Below are 27,061 nucleotides of genomic sequence, written 5' to 3' on the forward strand. Positions count from 1 at the left end.
GGGGGGGGCCTTGAGAAGCTCTACTGCCAATGAACCCTTACCCACTTCTGGAGGAACTTCACAGGTTGCTTGTTAATCAACCCTCATTTAGAGGAACTGCAGAGCTTGATTATTACATCAACCCCATTCAGGAGGAATCCCAGAGATTCTTGAATGTTAAGTAAACTTTTTTTCTTTACATCCTACTAATCACACAGCATAAGTTGTAGGTCTAATGATTTAAGTTTGGGTTCCCCGAGACCTAAAACTATTTGAGGGGGTTCCTGCAAGGTACAAAGGTTGACAGAGGTTGGTCCCGTGTGTGGAAGCTGCCAACCCAATATCCAGATGCTCCATAGTCCTACCACCAATATTCCATTGGAAGAGAACAACTATACAGTATAATAATAATAGGTGTGTGGACATTTAAAAAAACTACTTGTCCAAGGGGGTAAATCGAGGTCCCAATCTACTTGTCCTGATTAAAAAAAAAAAAAAAATTTTATCCAAAACCGTAGACATCTGAGGAGCTTTTAGAAATGTCTGCGGCTTTTAAAAATGTAAGGGGCTTTATGGCAATGTAAACTTAATGCAGAACTCCAGTTAAAGGTTTCTGTACTGCATGGATCAGCTGCTCGAGGTTTTGTTTTTTTTCTTCTAGGGGTGAGAACTCGTACTCACCTGTCGGTCCTATGGAAGACCGCACTCCCCTGTGGTCCAGCAGTGGACTGTTCCTGTCTGTGGAGTGCACACTGAGTGTGCTGACATCAGGAACAGGCCATTTACAAGACCATTGGACCCGGGGGGGGCGGTAGTGGGAGGTTGAGAGGGCAGGAGCCGAAAGGACTGGTCTTGTGTGGGGAGGATTGGCAGGTCAGGTGAGTATATCTTCAGTATCCTCTCCCCTACTAGAACAAAACGTGAATTTCACCTGTGCAGTGCCGGTACAGCCCCACTGCACAGGCAAAGTACATTTTGTTTCCCCCAGATCTCTGCTGTTTGTTTGTAACATGATATATGTGTGTGTGTGTGTGTGTGTGTGTGTGTGTGTGTGTGTGTGTGTGTATATATATATATATATATATATATATATATATATATTTGTAATGTACAGCGCTGAGCGAACTATTGGTGCTATATACTGTATAATAATAAATATATATATATATATATATATATATGGAAATAAGTATTTGCTCCCCTGCTGATTTTGAATGTTTGCTCGCTCACAAAGAAAATGATCAGTCTAAAAATCGAATGTTCAGTGTATTGTAACACTGAGAGACAGAATAGCAACAAAAAATTCTAAAGAAATGCATGTCTAACAAATGATGACTGATTTGTATGTTCATGAGGGAAATAAGTATTTGATCCCCTATCAGTCAGCAGGATTTCTGGCTACCAGGTGTCTTTCATACAGGTAACAAGCTGAGATTGGAAGCAGTCTCTTACAGGGAGTGCTGCTGATCTCATTTTGTTACATGTATAAAAGACACCTGTCCACAGGCGCAATCAAACAATCAGATTCAAAACTCTCCACCATGGCAAAGACCAAAGAGCTGTCCAAGGATGTTAGGGACAAGATTGTAGACCTACACAAGGCTGGACTGGGCTACCAAACTATGGCCAAGCAGCTTGGTGAGAAGGTGACTACAGTTGGTGCAATCATTCACAAATGGAAGAAACACAAAACAAGTGTCAGTCTCCCTAGGTCTGGTGCACCATGCAAGATCTCACCTCGTGGAGTGTCAATGATCATGAGAACAGTGAGGAATCATCCCAGAACTACACGTGAGGATCTTGTCAATGATCTCCAGGCAGCTGGGACCACAGTCACCAAGAAAACAATTGGTAACACACTACGCCGACAAGGACTGAAATCCTGCAGTGCCCGCAAGGTCCCTCTGCTCAAGAAAGCACATGTCCAGGCCGTCTGAAGTTTGCCACTGAACATCTGAATGATGCAGAGGAGGACTGGTGGGAAGTGTTGTGGTCAGATGAGACCAAAATCCAGCTCTTTGGCATCAACTCAACTCGCTGTGTTTGGAGGAGGAGGAATGCTGCCTATGACCCCAAGAACACCATCCCAACTGTCAAACATGGAAGTGGAAACATTCTGCTTTGGGGGTGTTTTTCTGCTAAGAGTACAGGACAACTGCACCACATCAAAGGGACGATGAACGGGGCAATGTACCCTCAAATCTTGGGTGAGAACCTTCTTCCCTCAGCCAGGGCACTGAAAATGGGTCGTGTATGGGTGTTCCAGCATGACAATGACCCAAAATACACGGCCAAGGCAACAAAGGAGTGGCTCAAGAAGAAGCACATTAAGGTCCTGGAGTGCCCTAGCCAGTCTCCAGACCTTAATCTGATTGAAAATCTGTGGAGGGAGCTGAAAGTTCGAGTTGCCAAACGTCAGCCACCAAACCTTAATGACTTGGAGAGGATCTGCCAAGAGGAGTGGGCCAAAATCCCTCCTGAGATGTGTGCGAACCTGGGGGCCAACTCCAGGAAACGTCTGACCTCTGTGATTGCCAACAAGGGATTTGCCACCAAGTACTAAGCCATGTTTTGTGAAGGGGATCAAATACTTATTTCCCTCATGAACATGCAGATCAGTCATCATTTGATAGACATGCATTTCTGCAGAATTTGTTGTGGCTATTCTGTCTCTCAGTGTTACAATACACCGAACATTCGATTTTTAGACCGATCATTTCTATGTGAGTGGGCAAACATTCAAAATCAGCAGGGGAGCAAATACACATTTCCTTCACTGTGAGTATGTGTATGTATGTGTGTATATGTATATGTGTGTGTGTGTGTATATGTGTGTGTATGTGTGTATGTATATATATACATACATACATACATACATACATACATACATACATACATACATACATACATACATACATACATCTGCGCTTGCGGAAATTGTAACACCAGGCAGTGAACAATTATATATATATATATATATATATATATATATATATATATATATATATATTTTAAGTGCAGCGCTTAATAAAGTGACAAATAATTGGTGAAAAAAAATTTGAAAAATATATCTTAATATGATATATTTTTCACTGTTTTTTTTCACCAATTATTTGTCACTTTATTATTTGCTTCGCTTGTTTGTGTTTTTTTTTTTTTTTTTTTTCTTTTCCCACCACGTAGGGGACAAAGTCCCCTAAGTGATGATTTTTTGGTGACAGGTTGTCTTTAATGAGACATCCGGGGGCTTAAAGACCCTGCATGTCTGCTCTGGGCTCCACTGAATGTAATGCAGTGCAGATCGCACTGTATTACATTCTTTCCCGGCTTTGATGGTCGGGAAAACTGTCAACGGGGACCCCAGAAGTGATGTCATACATGACCTTTCTGGGTCAGGAAGAGGGCGTATGTCCGCTCTCCTCCTTCCCCTCAGCCCAACGGCACCCCCTATGCCCGTCCTGGGCCCGCATATGGGCAAGCGGAGCCCAGCATACATAGCGGGGGGCACGCCCTTCACTGGGGGGTGTGGAAGGATTTGGGCGGCAGCAAGGCTGCTATATGCTTCCACCTGACAGGTGAACCCGGCTGCTTGCCCGCCGTAGGGCTAAATGTAATTTAAACAAAAAAAAAAAAAAAACTGCATGTCCCGGGCGTCAGGCGATATAAATTGCACATCCCTGAGTGAACCTCCAGGGCTCCTGCTGCTTTAACCCACTTTTATTACAAATAAAAGCTCGACAGAGGGCCTAACCCTTCCCGACTATATCCAAAGCTAAAAGTGTGCTTAAATTAATAAAAACTGAAACTTTTTTTTCAAAGTGATTGAGGATGATTTTTCTTAAGCAGGCCATACATGGGTCAAATTCCAAACGATTTTTTGATCGAAAATCAAAAACATCGTTCGTTCTGTAATCCGATGGTGCCACCAATGATTTCTAAAATCGGTCGTTTTTCATGAATTTTCCAGCATGGCTGCAAAATGGGGAGGAACCACAAAAATCGGCCGGAGCTATTGCCCCACTAACAGAGCAAAAATTGACTGATTGTTCTTGGGTCCGATTTTCAAATGAAAAGTCATTTGAAAATCGACCCATGTATGGCCGGCCGTAGATTTGATTGGATCTATCCAAGGTTGTAGACCCTTTTTCTTTGGGCAGGTCTGTCCCGTCTTCCTCCCTCTCTCTTTGTTCTTCGATATCTAAGTATACATTTATATATCTTGTTTCAAGGTATCCGCAGCTGTTTGCAGCAGGGATGTTGTCGGGAGTGTTCACCACTGGTATCATGGCCCCCGGGGAGAGGATTAAGTGTCTACTACAGGTAAGGACACTGATCACGTAAATGCAAGATCTAATGATTTTCTCGTCTTTTTCTTTTTTTTTTTTTTTTTTTAGTGCCACCATCCTTGGTGTCAGTGGGAGGAATAGTGCCCCACCCTTGGTGTCAGTGGGAGGAATAGTGCCCCACCCTTGGTGTCAGTGGGAGGAATAGTGCCCCACCCTTGGTGTCAGTGGGAGGAATAGTGCCCCACCCTTGGTGTCAGTGGGAGGAATAGTGCCCCACCCTTGGTGTCAGTGGGAGGAATAGTGCCCCACCCTTGGTGTCAGTGGGAGGAATAGTGCCCCACCCTTGGTGTCAGTGGGAGGAATAGTGCCCCACCCTTGGTGTCAGTGGGAAAAATAGTGCCCCACTCTTGGTGTCAGTGAGAAAAATAGTGCCCCATAGCTGGTGTCAGTGAGAGGAACAGTGCCCCATTGTTGGAGTTAGTGGGAGGAATAGTGCCCCATCATTGGTGTCAGTGTATTGAATAGTGCCCCATCATTGGTGTCAGTGGAATGAATAGTGCCCCATTATTGGTGTCAGTGAGAGGAATAGTGCCCCTTTGTTGGAGTTAGTGGGAGGCATAATGCCTCAGGTGCCGGATAAAGGCAAGAATAGGGCCACATCTGGCCTCAGGGCCGCAGTTTGAAGACCATTGGCATAGAGAATTGATTTTTATTTTTTTCTTCCTGTGTATTTTGGAACTTCAGGCTTTGCTCTGCACAACGCTCAGGTGTGAATGGGGCCTTAGCTGACTCGTGTGCACTGTGCAGTACCTCCTGCCAGCCTGCAGATGTCAGTGTTGCTTTCATTATATTTGAAAAGTCTGCAGTGCTGGGGTCTCCAGTCCTAAATGACGGTCTGCGGGGCGCAGGAGAGCATGCTGGGACTATCACTGTAGTGGCCTGAATAAACGCTTATTGCAATTTAAAAAAAAAATGTAACTTCTGAATCGCTTCTGCATTGTACATTGTACATTTCTGTCCAATCTTTGGTGGAACCTTGCCATTCCCTCTGTGCCACATGCAATGCTGAAAGCTGCATCTTCTCCATTTCTATTGTTCTCTTCTGCCTGTGCTTTCATTTATAATTAACTTGTGCGTCTCTGCATTTGTGCCTGTAATGTCTGTGATGTTCTTAGATGTCTACTGAAGTGACCTGAATATAATAATAAAGTTTACTAAACCCACAACAGTACAATCAGTCTGTAGATGCTTGTTATACTCACTGTGGAACCGAAGGGGTTAATCCTCTGCATTGTGTAAAAAAGGCTGTTTGATCCTGTCTTCTGTGATCCTCCCCTCCTCGTGTGGAATCACTCTGCACATGCTCAGTTTGGTGTGCATTGCTAGCGTTTTTTTTTTCTCTTTGGGAGGGTGCACGTGATCAGTGCAGGGTCAATCAGCACTGTCCAGACAGAGGTCAGGGGTTCTGCATCCTCTTAGAGCAGAAGGAAAACTACTCCTGCAACCTTTAACCAGTGCTCTGCTGGACAATGATGTCTTACATCCCAGGAGTCTTCAGGAGGGTAGAAGGGGTTTTCTCAGCTAAGCACACCGTCCTACCTGCATGCTTGAGATAAGGGCCGATGGAAGTAAATGCTGCATAATTCTCCTGCCCTTATTCAAGATGGCCGTGGCTTGAAGTGCGTGCGTGCGTGCGTGTGTGTGTGTGTGTGTGTGTGTGTGGGGCACACTGTCCTTCCTGCATGCCTGAGATAAGGTCAGATCGATCCCAGGAAGTAAATGCTACATAAATCTTCTGCCCTTTTTCAAGATGGCCGTGGCTTGAAGTGTGGTGTCTGTCTGTGTGTGTGCTTGAAGTGTGTCACACCCTCCTTCCTGCATGCATGAGATAAGGTCAGATGGATCCCGGGAAGTAAATGCTACAAAAAGCAGTACTATGGGCGGCACAGTGGCTTAGTGGTTAGCACTTCTGCCTGGCTATACTAGGGTCATTGGTTCAAATCCCAACCACGGCACCACCTGCCTGGAGTTTGCATGTTCTCCCTGTGCCTGCGTGGGTTTCTTCGGGGTACTCCAGTTTCCTCCCACACTCCAAAGACATGCTGGAAGATTAATTGGTTCCTGTCTAAATTGGCCCTAGTATGTGTATGTATGAATGGGAGTTAGGGACCTTAGATTGTACGCCCCTTGAGGGTTAGGGACCTTAGATTGTACGCCCCTTGAGGGTTAGGGACTGATGTGAATGTACAATATATATGTAAAGTGCTGCGTGAATTGACGGCGCTATATAAGTACCTGAAATAAATAAATACATAAATCTTCTGCCCTTTTTCAAGATGGCCGTGGCTTGGTGCGTGTGTGTGTGTCACACCGTCCTTGCCTGCCAGAGATAAGGACAGATGGATCCCGGGAAGTAAATGCTACATAAATCTTCTGCCCTTTTTCAAGATGGCCATGGCTTGAAATGCCAGGGTGTGTGGGTTGGGGGGGATATTGATGGGTGAGTTTTGAGTGTTCACACTTAGTAAAGTTTCACTTTAAGACCCTGGTTTATATATAAACCAATGGGTGTAGTCCTTTACTTTCTTGCCTGAACTAGAAACATGCAAGGAAGAGTCTGATTGGTTGTTTTAGGCAGCATGGCTCTTGCAGACAGGGCCTGGGGGCCGGTGGCCTGGACTTACAGGAATGTCCGTTCGGATGCCCCTGTGCTTTCTCACACATAGAATGTTCCAAAATATGTTTTCTGCTAGACTGAGATGATGTATTTCTGTCTGTGGCCATTACACGGCTGCTCTGTTACTGATGTCACTGTTTAAATGTGGAATTCCAAATTCTGTGCTGTGTTCCGTGAAGGTTCCCGCGGCCCCTCCTGCGGCTGTCATCCCAGCATCCTGCCGCCTTTCCCACTACTTCCAGCCTTTATTGATCTAATGTAACTTCTTAGTGATAACATCGGTATGAGAACCCGAGGATTATTTCCGGCTGAAAATGGACACACAACATAATCCAGTGCAGATTCGAGGGAAAAAGTCTTTGTTTATGGGGCCTTAAAGTTGTAAAAGCTCAAGGTTTTGTTACCTTCATCCATTCTATTCATGAAGGTAAAAAAAACCTTCTGTGTGCAACACCCCCCCCCCCTCTCAGCGCCCCCTAATACTCACCTAAGCCCCCTCTCGATCCAATGATGTGCACTGGAGTCTCGGCTATCCTGTGACTCCTTGTCCTCATTGGCTGAGACAGAAGCAGGAGCCATTGGCTCCCACCACTGTCAATCACAGCCAGTGAGCCAATGAGAAAAGGAAGGGGATGGGGCTGAGCTGCGTCTCCATGTGTGAATGGACACACGGAGCAGTGGGTGCCCCCAAAGCAAGCTGCTTGCTGTTGGGGCACCCAAAAGGAGGGAGGGGCCAGGAGTGCCAGTGGGGGACCCGAGAAGAGGAGGATCCGAGCTGCTCTGTGCAAAACCACTGCACATAGCAGGTAAATATTATTATTATTATTATAATTATTATACAGGATTTATATATAATCTTATTATACATGATTTATATTTAATATTATTATACAGGATTTATATTTAATATTATTATACAGGATTTATATTTAATATTATTATTACTATACAGGATTTATATTTAATATTATTATTATTACTATACAGAATTTATATTTAATATTATTATTATTATTATACAGGATTTATATATAATATTATTATTATTATACAGGATTTATATATATAAATATTATTATTATTATAATACAGGATTTATATATATAATTATTATAATACAGGGTTTATATAAAATATTATTATTATTATACAGGATTTATATATTATTATTATTATTATAATACAGGATTTATATTGCTCCAGAATCTTCTTACGTTTGGCAGCTTTTAGAGTTCCAACCCTGGCTTCAAATAAATAGGCACATTGGTCATCATTAAATAATACACCAAATTTTACTTTCAGTTTCCCATCCTTGTGTCTTGTGCCAAGACGATGGATCTGCTCCACCAAGAGACTAACTTCATACTCTACCTTCATTATCAATCCAGTAAGTTTGCTCAGCGCTGTACAATATATGGAGACAGTACAATTACATTTCAGTACAGAAGGAATAGGAGGGCCCGGCTCATGGAGCTTATAGACTTGTTTGTTTGTTTTTTTTTTTCTTTTTAAAAAAAAAAGTAAGCCTTTAGAGTCACTTTAGAGCTGATCTCCGGACTCAAAAATTTCCATCTTCTCAGTAGCCACAAAGGACATAAATCTACTTTGTATACTTACCTGCTTTGTGCAGTAGTTTTGCACGCAGCTGCCCGGATCCTCTTCTTTTCTGGTCCCCCTCCTCTGGCTCCTCGCCCTCAAGCTGTGCACCCAGGGGGGCCAAAGAGGAGGGGGGAGTCCCCATACAGCCAAGGCTATTGTGAACATGGCTGTATCTGAGGGGGCTCAGGTAAGAAATGGGGGGGGGGGGGGGCTGCACACAGAAGGTTTTTTTTACCTTCATGCATAGAATGCATAAAGGTAAAAAATAATGAGCCTTTAGACCAGTGGTTCTCAACCTTTCTAATGCCGCGACCCCTTAATACAGTTCCTCATGTTGTGGTGACCCCCAACCATAAAATTATTTTCATTGCTACTTCATAACTGTAATTTTGCAGTGGGAGGAGTAGTGCCATGTCATTGGTGTCAGTGGAAGGAGTAGTGCCCCATCACTAATGTCAGTGGGAGGAATAGTGCCCCATCGTTGGTATCAGTGGGAGGAATAGTGCCCCATCGTTGGTATCAGTGGGAGGAATAGTGCCCCATCGTTGGTATCAGTGGGAGGAATAGTGCCCCATCACTGATGTCAGTGGGATGAATAGTGCCCCATCACTGATGTCAGTGGGATGAATAGTGCCCCATCACTGGTGTCAGTGGGAGGAATAGTGCCCCATCACTGATGTCAGTGGGATGCATAGTTCCAAATCGTTGGTATCTGTGGGAGGAATAGTGCCCCATCACTGATGTCAGTGGGATGAATAGTGCCCCATCGTTGGTGTCAGTGGGAGGAATAGTGCCCCATCGTTGGTGTCAGTGGGAGGAATAGTGCCCCCCATCGTTGGTGTCAGTGGGAGGAATAGTGCCCCATCGTTGGTGTCAGTGGGAGGAATAGTGCCCCATCGTTGGTGTCAGTGGGAGGAATAGTGCCCCATCATTGGTATCAGTGGGAGGAATAGTGCCCCATCGTTGGTGTCAGTGGGAGGAATAGTGCCCCATCGTTGGTGTCAGTGGGAGGAATAGTGTCCCATCGTTGGTGTCAGTGGGAGGAATAGTGCCCCATCGTTGGTGTCAGTGGGAGGAATAGTGCCCCATCGTTGGTGTCAGTGGGAGGAATAGTGCCCCATCGTTGGTGTCAGTGGGAGGAATAGTGCCCCATCGTTGGTGTCAGTGGGAGGAATAGTGCCCCATCGTTGGTGTCAGTGGGAGGAATAGTGCCCCATCGTTGGTGTCAGTGGGAGGAATAGTGCCCCATCGTTGGTGTCAGTGGGAGGAATAGTGCCCCATCGTTGGTGTCAGTGGGAGGAATAGTGCCCCATCGTTGGTGTCAGTGGGAGGAATAGTGCCCCATCGTTGGTGTCAGTGGGAGGAATAGTGCCCCATCGTTGGTGTCAGTGGGAGGAGTAGTGCCCCATCGTTGGTGTCAGTGGGAGGAGTAGTGCCCCATCACTGGTGTCAGTGGGGGGAGTAGTGCCCCATCACTGGTGTCAGTGGGGGGAGTAGTGCCCCATCACTGGTGTCAGTGGGGGGAGTAGTGCCCCATCACTGGTGTCAGTGGGAGGAGTAGTGCCCCATCACTGGTGTCAGTGGGAGGAGTAGTGCCACATCATTGGTGTCAGTGGGAGGAATAGTGCCCCATCATTGGTGTCAGTGGGAGGAATAGTGCCCCATCATTGGTGTCAGTGGGAGGAGTAGTGCCCCATCATTGGTGTCAGTGGGAGGAGTAGTGCCCCATCATTGGTGTCAGTGGGAGGAGTAGTGCCCCATCATTGGTGTCAGTGGGGGGAGTAGTGCCCCATCATTGGTGTCAGTGGGGGGAGTAGTGCCCCATCACTGGTGTCAGTGGGGGGAGTAGTGCCCCATCACTGGTGTCAGTGGGGGGAGTAGTGCCCCATCACTGGTGTCAGTGGGGGGAGTAGTGCCCCATCACTGGTGTCAGTGGGGGGAGTAGTGCCCCATCACTGGTGTCAGTGGGGGGAGTAGTGCTCCATCACTGGTGTCAGTGGGAGGAATAGTGCCCCATCATTGGTGTCAGTGGGAGGAATAGTGCCCCATCATTGGTGTCAGTGGGAGGAATAGTGCCCCATCATTGGTGTCAGTGGGGGGAGTAGTGCCCCATCATTGGTGTCAGTGGGGGGAGTAGTGCCCCATCACTGGTGTCAGTGGGGGGAATAGTGCCCCATCACTGGTGTCAGTGGGGGGAGTAGTGCCCCATCACTGGTGTCAGTGGGGGGAATAGTGCCCCATCACTGGTGTCAGTGGGGGGAGTAGTGCCCCATCACTGGTGTCAGTGGGAGTAGTGCCCCATCACTGGTGTCAGTGGGAGGAATAGTGCCACATCATTGGTGTCAGTGGGAGGAATAGTGCCCCATCATTGGTGTCAGTGGGAGGAATAGTGCCCCATCATTGATGTCAGTGTGGTGGAGGGGAGAATAGTGCCCCATCATTGGGGTCAGGGGGGGGGGGGGAAATAGTGTCCCATCGTTGGTGTCAGTGGGGGGAGGAATAGTGCCCCATCATTGGTGTCAGTGGGAGGAATAGTGCCCCATCATTGATGTCAGTGTGGTGGAGGGGAGAATAGTGCCCCATCATTGGGGTCAGGGGGGGGGGAAATAGTGCCCCATCGTTGGTGTCAGTGGGGGGAGGAATAGTGCCCCATCGTTGGTGTCAGTGGGGGGAGGAATAGTGCCCCATCGTTGGTGTCAGTGGGGGGAGGAATAGTGCCCCATCGTTGGTGTCAGTGGGGGGAGGAATAGTGCCCCATCGTTGGTGTCAGTGGGGGGAGGAATAGTGCCCCATCGTTGGTGTCAGTGGGGGGAGGAATAGTGCCCCATCGTTGGTGTCAGTGGGGGGAGGAATAGTGCCCCATCGTTGGTGTCAGTGGGGGGAGGAATAGTGCCACATCGTTGGTGTCAGTGGGGGGAGGAATAGTGCCACATCGTTGGTGTCAGTGGGGGGAGGAATAGTGCCACATCGTTGGTGTCAGTGGGGGGAGGAATAGTGCCCCATCGTTGGTGTCAGTGGGGGGAGGAATAGTGCCCCATCGTTGGTGTCAGTGGGGGGAGGAATAGTGCCCCATCGTTGGTGTCAGTGGGGGGAGGAATAGTGCCCCATCGTTGGTGTCAGTGGGGGGAGGAATAGTGCCCCATCGTTGGTGTCAGTGGGGGGAGGAATAGTGCCCCATCGTTGGTGTCAGTGGGGGGAGGAATAGTGCCCCATCGTTGGTATTAGTGACACAAATGATGGGGCACTATTCCTCCCACTGACACCAATGATACTTACTTTGCTGACCCCTGCTCCAGCCTGGGCTCGCTCTCTCACTTACCTGTCAGCTGTCTTCCTTCTCTGGCCGCTCTCCTCTTCACTCGCTCCGGCAGCTCCCTCGGTCTTCTTTGATGTACGCGCGCTGCCGCTCGGCTCCTCCTCTCCAAGCTCCATCTCCTCGCCGGTGATTGGCCGCCTGTGTGCCTCTCCTGAGCTACAGTTCCGGTGGCCAATCAGCGGCGAGGAGGCGGAGCTGCTGAGCGATCCCGGAGGTGTGGCCAGGTGACAGCAGCGTATCATCCCGCCCACACATCGCCAGAGACTGCAGCGGTGTCTCGGTTCCTAAGACCATCGGAAATATGTGTTTTCCGATGGTCTTAGGCGACCCCTGGGAAATGGTCATTCGACCCCCAAAGGGGTCGCGAACCCCAGGTTGAGAACCGCTGCTTTAGATTGTAAGCTCCACGAGCCGGGCCCTCCCATTCCTTCTGTACTGAAATGTATTGCAATTGTATTGTCTCCCTTTATATTGTAAAGCGCTGCGCAAACTGTTGGCGCTATATAAATCCTGTATAATAATATAAATCCTGTATAATAATATAAATCCTGTATAATAATAAAAAAATATATATCTATATCTCCTGTATAATATTATATATAAATCCTGTATAATAATAATAATATATATAAATCCTGTATAATAATAATATATAAATCCTGTATAATAATTAAAAAATATATATATCTCCTGTATAATAATATATATAAATCCTGTATAATAATAATTAAAAAAATATATATCTCCTGTATAATAATATATATATCTCCTGTATAATAATAATATATATAAATCCTGTATAATAATAATAATATATATAAATCCTATATAATAATAATAATAATATATATATCTCCTGTATAATAATATATATAAATCCTGTATAATAATAATATGTATAAATCCTGTATAATAATATATATAAATCCTGTATAATAATAATAATAATAATATATATAAACCCTGTATAATAATAATAATAATAATAATAATATATATAAATCCTGTATAATAATATATATATGTGTATATGTGTGTATATTGTCTCTTTCTCTCATAAATAAATAAATATATATATATATCCTGTATAATAATCCTGTGATCCTCCCGTTTTACAGGCAGGTTGTACCCATATAGTGTTGCTAATCTTCCATAACCAGTTTTATTGTTTCAGATCCAGGCTGCCTCTGGAGACAAGAAGTATGCCGGACCCATGGACTGCGCCAAGCAGTTGTACAGAGAAGCTGGAATCCGAAGCATCTACAAGGGGACTGTGCTGACCCTCATGAGAGGTAAGACGGTGGGGTGGTGGAGAGGGATCAGCATTGGAGACACATGGATAATTGCACACTGCGACATTCTGCAAACACTCACTAGGGGGCGCTATTAGAGCGTAAGATTTGTCAATGGGCCGTGTATGTGCATGCCTGTATCCATGGCATCTCAGCCCATTGTTGCTGTTGTCAACTCCAAAGTAAGTCTAGGTTCACACCTATGTGTTTTCCTTTGCGTTTTGCAGAAACGCACAGCAGTCCATTTAACAATTTCCTATGGGACAGGTTCACATCTGGCCGTTTTCACCCGGTGCGTTTTTGGGAAAGGGTCGGGACCTTTTTAAATGAAAAACGTTGCATTTTTGGTTCAATAGACTTCAATGCAGACGCTGCAGAAAAGCATGTAGTGAGTTTTTGATGCATTTTAATCTGCCCAGCAACAAATTGAAAAAAAAAACACGTCAAAAGCTCGTGTGCAAAAACGCACTGCAGAAATGGATCAAATGCAAACTGCATAGGTGTGAACCTAACCTAACTGCATTTTTGGACAAAATAAAAATGGAACGTCTGCCTTCATTTTCAGGGCCTGGTAACAATGTAGAAACGCAGTCCAGATGCGTTCTGGATATGTTCTGCATTTTTGACGCATTCCAGTGCGTTTTTGATGCTTTTTGGTTCATGTTTTCCCTCTTTTTTGCGTCTTTAGTGGGCATCCTGGCCAGAGTGGCTGGGATTCTGCATAGGCGGGGCTATTTCACCGGTTGGTGGGTTTATATATATTTATTATTTATTTCAGGTACTTATATAGTGCCATCAATTTACGCAGCTCTTTACATATATATTGTACATTCACATCAGTCCCTAACCCTCAAGGGGTGTACAATCTAAGGTCCCTAACCCTCAAGGGGCGTACAATCTAAGGTCCCTAACCCTCAAGGGGTGTACAATCTAAGGTCCCTAACCCTCAAGGGGTGTACAATCTAAGGTCCCTAACCCTCAAGGGGCGTACAATCTAAGGTCCCTAACCCTCAAGGGGCGTACAATCTAAGGTCCCTAACCCTCAAGGGGTGTACAATCTAAGGTCCCTAACCCTCAAGGGGTGTACAATCTAAGGTCCCTAACCCTCAAGGGGCGTACAATCTAAGGTCCCTAACCCTCAAGGGGCGTACAATCTAAGGTCCCTAACTCTCAAGGGGCGTACAATCTAAGGTCCCTAACTCTCAAGGGGTGTACAATCTAAGGTCCCTAACTCTCAAGGGGTGTACAATCTAAGGTCCCTAACTCTCAAGGGGCGTACAATCTAAGGTCCCTAACCCTCAAGGGGCGTACAATCTAAGGTCCCTAACCCTCAAGGGGCGTACAATCTAAGGTCCCTAACCCTCAAGGGGTGTACAATCTAAGGTCCCTAACCCTCAAGGGGCGTACAATATAAGGTCCCTAACCCTCAAGGGGTGTACAATCTAAGGTCCCTAACCCTCAAGGGGTGTACAATCTAAGGTCCCTAACCCTCAAGGGGCGTACAATATAAGGTCCCTAACCCTCAAGGGGCGTACAATCTAAGGTCCCTAACCCTCAAGGGGTGTACAATCTAAGGTCCCTAACCCTCAAGGGGCGTACAATCTAAGGTCCCTAACCCTCAAGGGGCGTACAATCTAAGGTCCCTAACCCTCAAGGGGCGTACAATCTAAGGTCCCTAACCCTCAAGGGGCGTACAATCTAAGGTCCCTAACCCTCAAGGGGCGTACAATCTAAGGTCCCTAACCCTCAAGGGGCGTACAATCTAAGGTCCCTAACCCTCAAGGGGCGTACAATATAAGGTCCCTAACCCTCAAGGGGTGTACAATCTAAGGTCCCTAACCCTCAAGGGGTGTACAATCTAAGGTCCCTAACCCTCAAGGGGTGTACAATCTAAGGTCCCTAACCCTCAAGGGGCGTACAATATAAGGTCCCTAACCCTCAAGGGGCGTACAATCTAAGGTCCCTAACCCTCAAGGGGCGTACAATCTAAGGTCCCTAACCCTCAAGGGGCGTACAATCTAAGGTCCCTAACCCTCAAGGGGCGTACAATCTAAGGTCCCTAACCCTCAAGGGGCGTACAATCTAAGGTCCCTAACCCTCAAGGGGCGTACAATCTAAGGTCCCTAACCCTCAAGGGGCGTACAATCTAAGGTCCCTAACCCTCAAGGGGCGTACAATCTAAGGTCCCTAACCCTCAAGGGGCACACAATCTAAGGTCCCTAACCCTCAAGGGGCGTACAATCTAAGGTCCCTAACTCACATTCATACATACACATACTAGGGACAATTTAGACAGGAACCAATTAATCTTCCAGCATGTCTTTGGAGTGTGGGAGGAAACTGGAGTACCCGGAGGAAACCCACGCAGGCACAGGGAGAACATGCAAACTCCAGGCAGGTGGTGCCGTGGTTGGGTTTTTAACCAATGACCCGAGTACAGCCAGGTGGAAGTGCTAACCACTAAGCCACTCTGCTGCCCATAGTTCTGCTTTTTGTAGCATTTACTTCCTGGGATCCATCTGACCTTATCTCATGCATGCAGGAAGGAGGGTGTGACATACTTCAAGCACACACACAGACACCACACTTCAAGCCATGGCCATCTTGAAAAAGGGCAGAAGATTTATGTTGATTTTTATGCAGCATTTACAGGTTTCCTCTGGAGCACCCGGAGGAAACCCACGCAAGCACAGGGAGAACATGCAAACTCCATGCAGCAGGCGCCATGCTCAGGAATCGAACCCATGACCCATTTACTGCAAGGCAGACGTGCTATAGTTACATAGTTAGTCTGGCTGAAAAAAGACAAAAGTCCAAAAGTTCAACCATAAAAAAAAAAAAAAAAGTTATAATCCTCCACCCACAGTTCATCCAGAGGAAGGCAAAAAAAATGTCTGAAGGCCATTTGTAAGTGGTGCATCGGGGCGCCCTGTGAATGAAGCCCCGCCTCACTTCAAGTCCCAGCCATTGGTTTTGTGCGATGCATATACTTTGAAGAATAGAGAAGATCAATATGATGTTAGGGATACCTGTTCCTTTAATAGAAATGTTGCATGTGGCCCCCGTGTGGCGTCCAATCAGCTTGGTTAGAATACAGACCCCTGTTCTAGACTAAACACCCCCCCCCGCTATGACCTGTCCTTGTCAGGCAGCGCGGATCTCTGATTTCCTCTCCGTTTCCTGTACGGCTTCAGTTCAGCTGTTCACTGCAAGTCTACTCCTAGGGCTGCCGCAGTCAGGAGGACGATGAGAGATGAACTACGCACAGCCTAGGGCGGCGACATGACGTTTACACTGCATCTGAGGTTTGTATTGGGGGGGCTGTTTACAGAAACTGTATTAAAGGTACAGTAATCCTTTTAAAGCTCAAAATTACAGGGGTGTTTAACCCCTTCAAGTCCGGACACTTTCACCCCCTTCCTGTCCAGCTTTCAGTGCGATCACACTTTGAATGACAATTGCGCGGTCATGCAACACTCTACCCATGTGTATTTTTTAGCATTTTTTTGAGACCGATCAAACTTTATTTTGGTGGTATTTATTCACCACTGGGATTTTTTTTTTTTTTTGCTGTATAAATGAAAAAGTCCAAGAAATTTTTAAAAAAGCATTTTTCTTATAAAATTTTGCAGATAAATAATATTTCTTCATAAATCTTGGCCAACATTTATTCAGTTATCTTTTTAGTAAAAAAAATAACCCAAATTCGTTTACAACCAAAAAGTTGTAATTTAAAGAAAAAAGTTTTTACATTTTTATTTTTTTTTTTTTTATATTATTTATGGGTTGTTTATTTTTTTTATGTACTGTCACCCTAGTGACACTGTACTACTTGTGGGGGGTGATGAAGATTTTTTTTTATTTTACATTGATTGCTTTTACATCCATAAAGGCTGTAAAAGCAATCATTTCTCCTTCTCTCTGGCTACATTCTTGCAGCTATTGAGAAATACTGTGAGAGTTGTGATTGGTCACAGCTTGTCACATGGTGCAAGGCTGTTGTGAATAGCCTTGTACCATGTGATCATTCTCAGATTTCACACGTAGTAAGCAATGATGTCAGAAGTGACATCTTGCTTACTACTCTTCATGTGATCACTGATTGGCCAATCAGTGATCACATGATCGGGACCTCACGTAGAGGTCCCGTAGAACAAACAGTTGTGCCACTGTGTCCAGAAGATACAGTGGTCACCGGATCGCAGTGCTGAGCACTCCCAGGGAGTGCGCACAAGCAGGGGGCGGGGAGGCTGTTTATAAACGGCCACCTGACCCTGCACTGCCACCGTCCAGCCGTTTATATACATGGGCCGGACAGGAAGTGGTTAAAGCACATGTCAACTCAGAGGCTGCCATTAAAAACCATCGATCTTAAAGCGTTCCTAAACACACAACAGTGCAATCAGTCTGTATATGCAGTAAAGCATGCTTGTTATACTCACTGTGGAACCTAAGGGGTTAATCCTCTGCATTGTGTAAAAAGGCTGTTTGATCCTGTCTTCTCTGCCCCTCCTCTTGTTGAAATGACCACCTGATACAGACTGAACCTGTGGTCACATGCTCAGTTTGGTGTGTATTGCTAGACAGGGTTTTTTTTTTCTATGGAGAGTGTATGTGATCAGCACAAGGCCAATCCGCACTGTCCAGACAGAGGGTTAGAAGTTTCACATCCTCCTAGAAGCAGAAAGAAAACTTCTCCTACAAGATTAACCAGTGCTTTTCTGAACACTGATAGAAGTCACAAGACTGTAATATACTTGTTATATGCTTGTTCTACTCACTGTGGAATCTAAGGGGTTAATCCTCTGCATTGTGTAAAAATGCTATTTGATCCTGACTTCTCTGATCCTCCCCTTCTTTCAGTGTTCCATTGCTGGCAATTGGGTGCGACTTGCAATATGACAGTTCCAATCACATGACATGAGCCCCTCACCTAGTACTCGGTGGTTGGCTTCGGCTGGCCAGAAAAAGGTCCACCAGACCTTTTGGCTAGGTGGACCATATTGGCTCCCTGCCTCTGTCAGGAGCTTTGTGCCCTGAGGGGGGTCAGGGTAAGGTTGTACTCCTTAGGGGGTGGACAAGAGACACACCCTTAAGTGCACTTTTTGTGTGTGTTTCACGTGCACTTTTTTGTACACTTAGGTGTTTTTGCGTACTACAGCGACAAAGTGTTACTGAACCCACAACAGTACAATCAGTCTGTAGATGCAGTAAAGAATGCTTGTTATACTCACTGTGGAACCTAAGGGGTTAATCCTCCGCATTGTGTAAAAAGGCTATTTGATCCTGTCTTCTCTGATCCTCCCCTTCTTCCAGTGTTCCATTACCTGCAATTGGGTGCAACTTGTCATGTGATTGGAACTGTCATATTGCATGACAAGGTGCACTGGTGTGAATAGGGGCATATTTTCAAACACTAATTACAGGTATATAATAATAATGGGCAGGACAGTAGCTGAATGGTTAGCACTTCCACCTGGCAGTACTAGGGGTCGTCGGTTCGAATCCCAACTATGGCACCTCCTGCCTGGAGTCTGCGTGTTCTCTCTGTGCCTGCGTGGGTTTCCTCTGGGTGCTCCGGTTTCCTCCCACACTCCAAAGACATGCTGGTAGGTTAATTGGCTCCTGTCTATATTGTTCCTAGTATGTATGAATGTGAGTTAGGGACCTTAGATTGTACACCCCTTGAGGGTTAGGGACCTTAGATTGTACGCCCCTTGAGGGTTAGGGACCTTAGATTGTACGCCCCTTGAGGGTTAGGGACCTTAGATTGTACGCCCCTTGGGGGTTAGGGACCTTAGATTGTACGCCCCTTGAGGGTTAGGGACCTTAGATTGTACGCCCCTTGAGGGTTAGGGACCTTAGATTGTACGTCCCTTGAGGGTTAGGGACCTTAGATTATACGTCCCTTGAAGGTTAGGGACCTTAGATTGTACGCCCCTTGAGGGTTAGGGACCTTAGATTGTACGTCCCTTGAAGGTTAGGGACCTTAGATTGTACACCCCTTGAGGGTTAGGGACCTTAGATTGTACACCCCTTGAGGGTTAGGGACTGATGCGAATGTACAATATATATATATAAACTGACGGCACTATATAAGTACCTGAAATAATAAAAAAAAACCTCATACTCTGTTATTACATTTTATTTATTTATGTTACATTTTGGATTTGCAACCAATTTAACAATCCGCTCTTATTAGGTAATTGGCAATCCAAGTATATCTAAAATCAAGACATTTTTTTGGTTTTGTATAAAGTGTAAAATAGCATAAAACACCCCTTTTTAAGGTTTTTTTTTAATTGTGTTTTTTTTTTTTTTTTTTAATGCTGTCTGTGGGGGAGATTTACTAAAACTGGGGCACTCAGAATCTGGTGCAGCTGTGCATGGGAGCCAGTCGGCATCTAACTTCAGCTTGTTCAATGAAGCTTTGACAATAAGGACTGGTTAAAAACATAGAAACGCAGTCCAGGTGCGTTCCGGATGCGTTTCTGCAGGAGCGTTTTTTTACGTGTTTTTGGCGCGTTCTGGTGCATTTTTGACTCGTTCTGGTTAATTTTTTTCCCCCCTCTTTTTCTTCAATTTTTTCTTTGTAACGGAACCAGACCCAGACTGCACTAGGATATTTCTGTTAGACTCCCGCTCCCCTGTCTGAACACAGATCCACGGACCCCACCGCTGACCATACAGGACGAGACAGCACCAGACTTGTATATAAACAGGAAATAGACTGCTTTATTGTAACACAGACACAAGATATATACACAGGGCGGGGCAATACATTTAGTAAGGAGACACACAGCAGACACCTCCCACCAAGCCAATACACATACATCCCATAATAGTTTGCTCCCAAGCAAGACACAATAGAACAATGGGACCACATGGCAGTAAACAATGAACAACCCCCCCCCACACCCCACCTATACATGTCTACTCAATAGCAGGACATTTCACCCTGTACCCCTAACAGGCACAGGGTGACTTACACATAATAGGGATATGGGGAGCTGAGACAGGGGTCTCCCCACCTCTCCAAAGGGGGCTGTGTTCCATGGGCCCCCCTCCCAAAGTGACTCCTGTCACATTCTTTTTCTTCAATTTTATTAGACATGCATTTTTTTTTTTTTTTTTTTTTTTTTATGCATTTTTGATGCATTTTATGGCGTTCCAGTACAGTTCTGTGCAGGAAAAATGCAGCCTGTTCTACTTTTTTTTTTTTTTGTTTTGTTTTTCTGCATCTGGAACTGCAAGCACTGATGTGAACTATGACATTGACAACCATATCACCTACTTTCTGTGCTTTTTGGATGCAGAAAAAAGCAACTGAAACGCATGGAGTGTGAACTGGCCCAAAAAGCATTCTTGGAAAAGCCGGTCCGGCGGGCCTCCTTGCGCAGGGACATATTGCGGATGTATGTTTCTAGTGCCGCCTGCTCTTGCCAAGTTTTATTTTTACTCTTTCCGGATCCTCTTGTTTGCCCAGCTCTGGAGTTCCACAGCTTGTCTGTAGATAATGAGATTCTAAACCAAAGTCTGATCTTTTTTGTTGATTAAATTTCACATGCTAATCGGAGTGACGGCTGCACAATTCTGCACATTGGAGTCGAAAAAAAAAAAGGCTAATAAATGATTCAAGGTCACAGCAGCCCCTCTTGGCTAATTGCATTCTTCACGCTACTCCATACGCTACAACAATCTGGACGCTCCGCCGCCAAAGTGCTGGAGAAAACCGCCACTTACAGCGCGGGAACAGAGAACCCAGCTGAATGTTGACGCTCCTAATGGGGTTGGTTTTGGAGCTTTAATAACTTCAGCTATGGAAGGTTTTACCCCCTTCATGACCAGGCCAATGTTTTTTGCTATTCAGCACTGCGGTACTTTAACTGGCAGTTGCGTGGTCATGCAATGAAATTTTTAGTATTTCATGACCAGGCCATTATTGGCTATTCAGCACTGCACTACTTTAAGGGCTCGTTCACACTTGACTGTTTTACCAACTCTTGCCAAACGCCTCTATAGCGTTTGGCAAGCGTTGGTCCGGCGTTTGCGGAGCGTTTTTTAACGCTCCGCAAACGCTGCATGCGCGGTTCAGCGGTGGTTCCTAGGCATTTGCCGAGCATTAAAAACGCCCCACAAACGCCTATAATGAAGTTTGGATGGTGTTACCGCTCTGCAAACGCCCCGCAACCGCACCGCAAACGCCGGCTGGGCGTTTGCGGAGCGGCACCATTGGCTAGAATAGGAGGCTTCAACTCCTCCTGACTCAACCAGAGGCGTCCGTTTTGCCGCACCGCGACGCTACCGCTCCCGTTAGAACAGCACCAATCTGCTGCAATGGACAGAATTGTCCGAGGCGTTTGGGAAGCGGTAAAAACAAGGCTAGTGTGAACGTAGCCTTACTGGCAGTTACGTGGTCATGCAATTAAATTTTTGTCAATTCATGACCAGGCCATTATTTGCTATTCAGCACTGTGCTACTTTAACTGGCAGTTGCGCGGTCATGCAATTAAATTTTTATCATTTCATGACCAGGCCATTATTTTCTATTCTGCACTGTGCTACTTTAACTGGCAGTTGCGCGGTCATACAGTTGTTATTTTTTGTTTCTCACACAAATAGAGCTTTCTTTTGGTGATATTATTATTATTATACAGTATTTATATAGCGCTAAAAAGTTTGCTCAGCGCTGTACATTATAGGGGGGACAGTACATGAGACAGTACAGTAACAATACAATATACGAGGGGTTCAAGGGCCCTGCTCTTTCGAGCTATTATTATTATTATTTTATATATATTATTATACAGGATTTATATATTATTATTATTATTATACAGGATTTATATATATTTATTATTATTATTATACAGGATTTATATATATATATTATTATTATTATTATACAGGATTTATATATAATATTATTATTATTATACAGGATTTATATAGCGCCAACAGTTTGCTCAGCGCTGTACAATATAAGGGAGACAATACAATTACAATACATTTCAGTACAGAAGGAATAGGAGGCCCCGGCTCCTGGAGCTTACAATCTAAAGGAAGGGGGAGGGGATACAAAAGGTGACCGCTGCGGGGGATGATCTGGCGGAGGTGATTCAAGTACAGTTCTTAGGTGGAGGTGGGGTAGGCTTCCCTGAAGAAGTGTTTTCAAAGATCGCCTAAAGGCAGACAGGGTGGGGGCTGACCGGACATGCTGTGGTAGGGAGTTCCAGAGGATGGGAGAGGCTCTGGAGAAGTCCTGGGGGTGAGCGTGGGAGGAGGTGATGAGGGAGCTGGAGAGGAGGATATCATTGGAGGAGTGGAGCAGGCGATTTGGCCGATATCTGTGGTTGAGGTCGGTGATGTAGCTCAATGGGGGCAGTGTTGTGGATGGGTTTGTAAGCTGTGGTTAGTATTTTGAATTGTGGTATTTGATCACCACTGGGTTTATTTTTTTGTCATATATAAACAAAAAAAAACAACATTTTGAAAAAAACAAACAACAATATTTTCTACTTTCTGTTATAACACATATCCAATAAAAATCTAATTTTGTCATAAAGTTAGGCCAAAATGTATTTTGCTATGTCTTTTGGTAAAAAAAAAAATTGGTCTTGTACTGATGTCACCAGTGTAGTACAGCATCATCCTACGATTGGTGTGGTGGTTATCAAGCACGCTGACTGGTGACAACAGGGTATGTTTAAAAAAAGTTACCTTTTTTTTTTTTTTTTTAAACTTTTTTTTAATTATTTATTTTTTTTAGATACTTTTATCAGAGTAGTTCAGTGTCACCACAGTTACACTGTACTATGAAGGAATGAATCTTTTTTTTTTTTTTTTTTTTTTAACATACTGTCACCAGCGCTGTACAGTCTCATCCTATGACTAGTGTGGCAGTGATCAGGGACACTGACTAGTGGCAGTTATTTAAATTAAAAAAAAGTTTTAGCTTTTTATTTTTTTCATTTTACTTTTTTTTTAACATACTTTCATCATAGTTCAGTGTTACCATAGTAACACTGTACTACTCTGAGGGGGTGATTTATTTTTGTAGAATGGGGTGGCTTGGGACTGTCCATAATTTTTAAGGGTGCCTCGGGACTGTCCATAAATTTTAAGGGTGCCTCGGGACTGTCCATAAATTTTAAGGGTGCCTCGGGACTGTCCATTTTTAAGGGTGCCTTGACTTAAAAAAAGGTTGAGAAACACTGGTATAGTTTATTGCACTGTCACTGCCCAGGACGTAAAAAAAAAAATTGACAGACGGAGGCAAATGCGTTTAGATCCTGCAAACTCCATGCATAGAGCGGCGGTGGCGGGACTGAATTCAGGACCTCGGCGCTGCAAGACAACATCAGCATCATTTCCCTCCTCCAGCAGCTTGCTGTTGACTTTAATCATGGGTAGAGTTTATCATGTAATCATTGGAATGAGTTGGTGATTTACGGCACGTTGTGCACCAGATACGTTTCTCTTTCATGTGATAATTGTTATATGGTTATGACGCTTGGAGCTGAGCTGACCATTTTGTGTTGCTGAGATACCTGGGAATGTGAGAGTATAATCTGATAACCAGACCGGTTTTATGGCCGACTTCTTTTTTTTACCTCTTTAGATGTACCAGCCAGCGGAATGTACTTTATGACCTACGAGTGGCTGAAGAGGATCCTCACGCAGGAAGGACGCAGGTAATCGATGGTCCTCATTACTTTTTATCTGTGATCGGAAATAAAGGGAAAACTTTTATCTCGGACTATTTTTAGCTGGGTGATCCTAACAGAGGTTCTGAAGGAAACTGGCAGCCTGGCGTTGATTTTTAACCACTTAACCTCTAGGCGTTTTTCTGACACTTTTTTTTTTTTTTTTTTTTTTTTGTTTTTCATGTAAAAATCGATTTTTTTTTTTTTTTTTTGCTAGAAAATTAGTAAGAACCTCTAAACATGATATATTTTTAAAGCAAAGGCCCTAGTGAATAAAATGGTGGGTTTTGCAATTTTGTATGTCACACGGTATTTGTGCAGCAGTTTTTCAAACACAATTTTTTGAGAAAAAAAATTTATACTTTTTTGAATTTTAATGCAAAAAACACTTTTTTTGTCAAATCTAAAAAATGTTACATCGAGTAAATAGATATCTAACATTAATACATGATGTGTTGCGCTCCCAGTGAAAATATCTTTGATATATATATCTAATTACCCCTGGTGTGCAAATATATTCTCAGGTGGTAAACCAAAAACTTGAAAAATCAAAAGGTTATTTGAGAAAAAGTAAACCACTAATATATATGTATATGTGAAGATATTAACCCCAAAAACCAATAAGTGGTGAATTATGTACTAAAACATATGAAAATGAATATACATCATAAATAGTGAATATACAAACAAAAAAAATTATTTTATATACTGCCAAATAATTGTGATATAAATGTCCTTTAAATTCAGTGACTTTGTGCTTGATTAAATCTTGATTTGGTGACTTTTTGTGAATCTGTGACTTTCTTTGAATCCTTAATTGGTGAAGATGTATGCTCACCTCCTTGTTAGCCTGCAATTAGGCTATACACACTTGTGGTTCACCTCCTATGGAACCTGCTTGGATGGAATTCCTCCCTTACGGATAGTAAGAACGTGGATATGCGTTATCCTCAATTAGCCCATGTGCGTTTTTCCATATGTGGGGACAAATTGCCAGACATCGTGTTTTATCCTTATAGAAAGGTTTCTCCTTTATTACTTTCCAACAGGTACACTCACATATATGATATGCGGTATAGGATAAGTTGCTCAGCTCTAATAATCCGCCAGCCGTCCGGCCATGCACCTGCCGTCTGTCTGATACTCCGGCTCTCTCCGAGTGACACCGCAGCCCCACCCCTACGCGTTACGCCACTGGTCACGTGGCTTCATCAGGGGGTTGTGGCGTAACGCGTAGGGGTGGGGCTGCGGTGTCACTCGGAGAGAGCCGGAGTATCAGACAGACGGCAGGTGCATGGCCGGACGGCTGGCGGATTATTAGAGCTGAGCAACTTATCCTATACCGCATATCATATATGTGAGTGTACCTGTTGGAAAGTAATAAAGGAGAAACCTTTCTATAAGGATAAAACACGATGTCTGGCAATTTGTCCCCACATATGGAAAAACGCACATGGGCTAATTGAGGATAACGCATATCCACGTTCTTACCATCCGTAAGGGAGGAACTCCATCCAAGCAGGTTCCATAGGAGGTGAACCACAAGTGTGTATAGCCTAATTGCAGGCTAACAAGGAGGTGAGCATACATCTTCACCAATTAAGGATTCAAAGAAAGTCACAGATTCACAAAAAGTCACCAAATCAAGATTTAATCAAGCACAAAGTCACTGAATTTAAAGGACATTTATATCACAATAATTTGGCAGTATATAAAATATTTTTTTTTGTTTGTATATTCACTATTTATGATGTATATTCATTTTCATATGTTTTAGTACATAATTCACCACTTATTGGTTTTTGGGGTTAATATCTTCACATATACATATATATTAGTGGTTTACTTTTTCTCAAATAACCTTTTGATTTTTCAAGTTTTTGGTTTACCACCTGAGAATATATTTGCACACCAGGGGTAATTAGATATATATATCAAAGATATTTTCACTGGGAGCGCAACACATCATGTATTATTGACTTTTTTTGACACAGAGGTAGTGTTGTGTTTAGTGTTTGCGATCCTATTTATATTTGGGACAGTGAGTGTCCAGTTTCTTGATTTTGAGAGGTTAATATTGGGTGGATATAGACTGGCTCGCAAGTCACACAGATATTTGCTAATAGATATCTAACATGTCATGCTTTAAAATTGCGCACGCTCGTGCAACAGCAACAAACGACGTAAATGTTACAATCCATAGGCGATGCTTTAGAAGCCTTTACAGGTTACCGCTTTAGATTTTCAGAGAGGATCGGGTGCTAGGATTACTGCCTGTGATCTGACGTTCGCAATGATGGCTCATGTGTGGGGCGATTGCTGTTGTGCCAGTTGGTCACTTGGGTCTCCCAGTGGGACGGGAGAGCTGTGGGAGGGTGGTGGGGGGAACGTCTCCTATCGCTGCTTGGAAAAGCAATCGAGAGGCTAGTTAGCCACTCCGATTGCTTTTACAAGAGAGCTGACCGCCGGCTCTAAAACAAAAAAAAAAACAAACAAAAAAAAAAAACGGTATCGGGTATAACTTCTTGGAGTCCAGCGACGTACCGGTACTGTGCTTCATGCATCTGGAAGGATTACATTGCACTATATTATATGTGAATTGGAGGTATAGGATGGTTTGTTACATTATATCGGTTGTTTCCACAATTTTTCACAAAGGGATTTTTGTATATATTTTATATATATTTCATCTTTTGGATTAGATGTTAGTGATCAGCGCTCTTTTATATGAACAGATTTGTAAAAAAAAATGTTTTGGCCTGACGTACACGTAAAATTTTAATTTTTTTTTCTCTCCCTGCTCTGACAGTGTAAACGATCTGAGCGTCCCTCGGATCCTCTTTGCTGGAGGAATGGCCGGAATCTTTAACTGGGCTGTTGCAATTCCCCCAGACGTGCTAAAATCTCGCTTCCAGACAGGTGGGTGAATGACTGGCCTCACTGTGAGGCTCTGCAGGCTTTTCCATTAATGTAAGACTTGTGTTACATCAAATTCCCCGGTATATTCTTTCCTCCTTCTTCTTTCCACTTCTCCGAGGGCAGATAATGTGCGGCCTGCGGGGCGCTGAATTGGAGTCAGCGGAGCTGTTAATTACACTGAATTGCCTACGAAAGCCGATATCATTCACAGGAACTTATAGACTTTACATTTTCCATAAACGTAACTCCTTCCTGACCATTAATGATGAGTCTATAGCCCAGGGGCC

At 44.3% G+C, this 27,061-nt stretch overlaps 1 protein-coding gene across 1 annotated transcript in view; it reads left to right on the forward strand.

Moving 5' to 3' along the window:
* The window catches only part of SLC25A20 (solute carrier family 25 member 20), a gene marked incomplete at its 3' end in the record, with an annotated part of 41,903 nt that extends 15,129 nt beyond the window's left edge, over positions 1 to 26,774 (forward strand). Inside the window, exons 4-7 of the mRNA XM_089656595.1 lie at positions 4,209 to 4,299; positions 13,032 to 13,149; positions 23,771 to 23,843; positions 26,665 to 26,774. Of these exons, the coding sequence (XP_089512721.1) occupies positions 4,209 to 4,299; positions 13,032 to 13,149; positions 23,771 to 23,843; positions 26,665 to 26,774 (392 nt within the window). The remainder of the gene's footprint in view (positions 1 to 4,208; positions 4,300 to 13,031; positions 13,150 to 23,770; positions 23,844 to 26,664) is intronic.
* Between the last annotated feature and the right edge of the window lie 287 nt (positions 26,775 to 27,061).

The sequence above is a fragment of the Staurois parvus genome, unplaced genomic scaffold (genome assembly GCF_062004578.1).
Source record: "Staurois parvus isolate SC_StPar_1 unplaced genomic scaffold, SC_StPar_1.0 ptg000920l, whole genome shotgun sequence".
NCBI classification, from domain to species: domain Eukaryota; kingdom Metazoa; phylum Chordata; class Amphibia; order Anura; family Ranidae; genus Staurois; species Staurois parvus.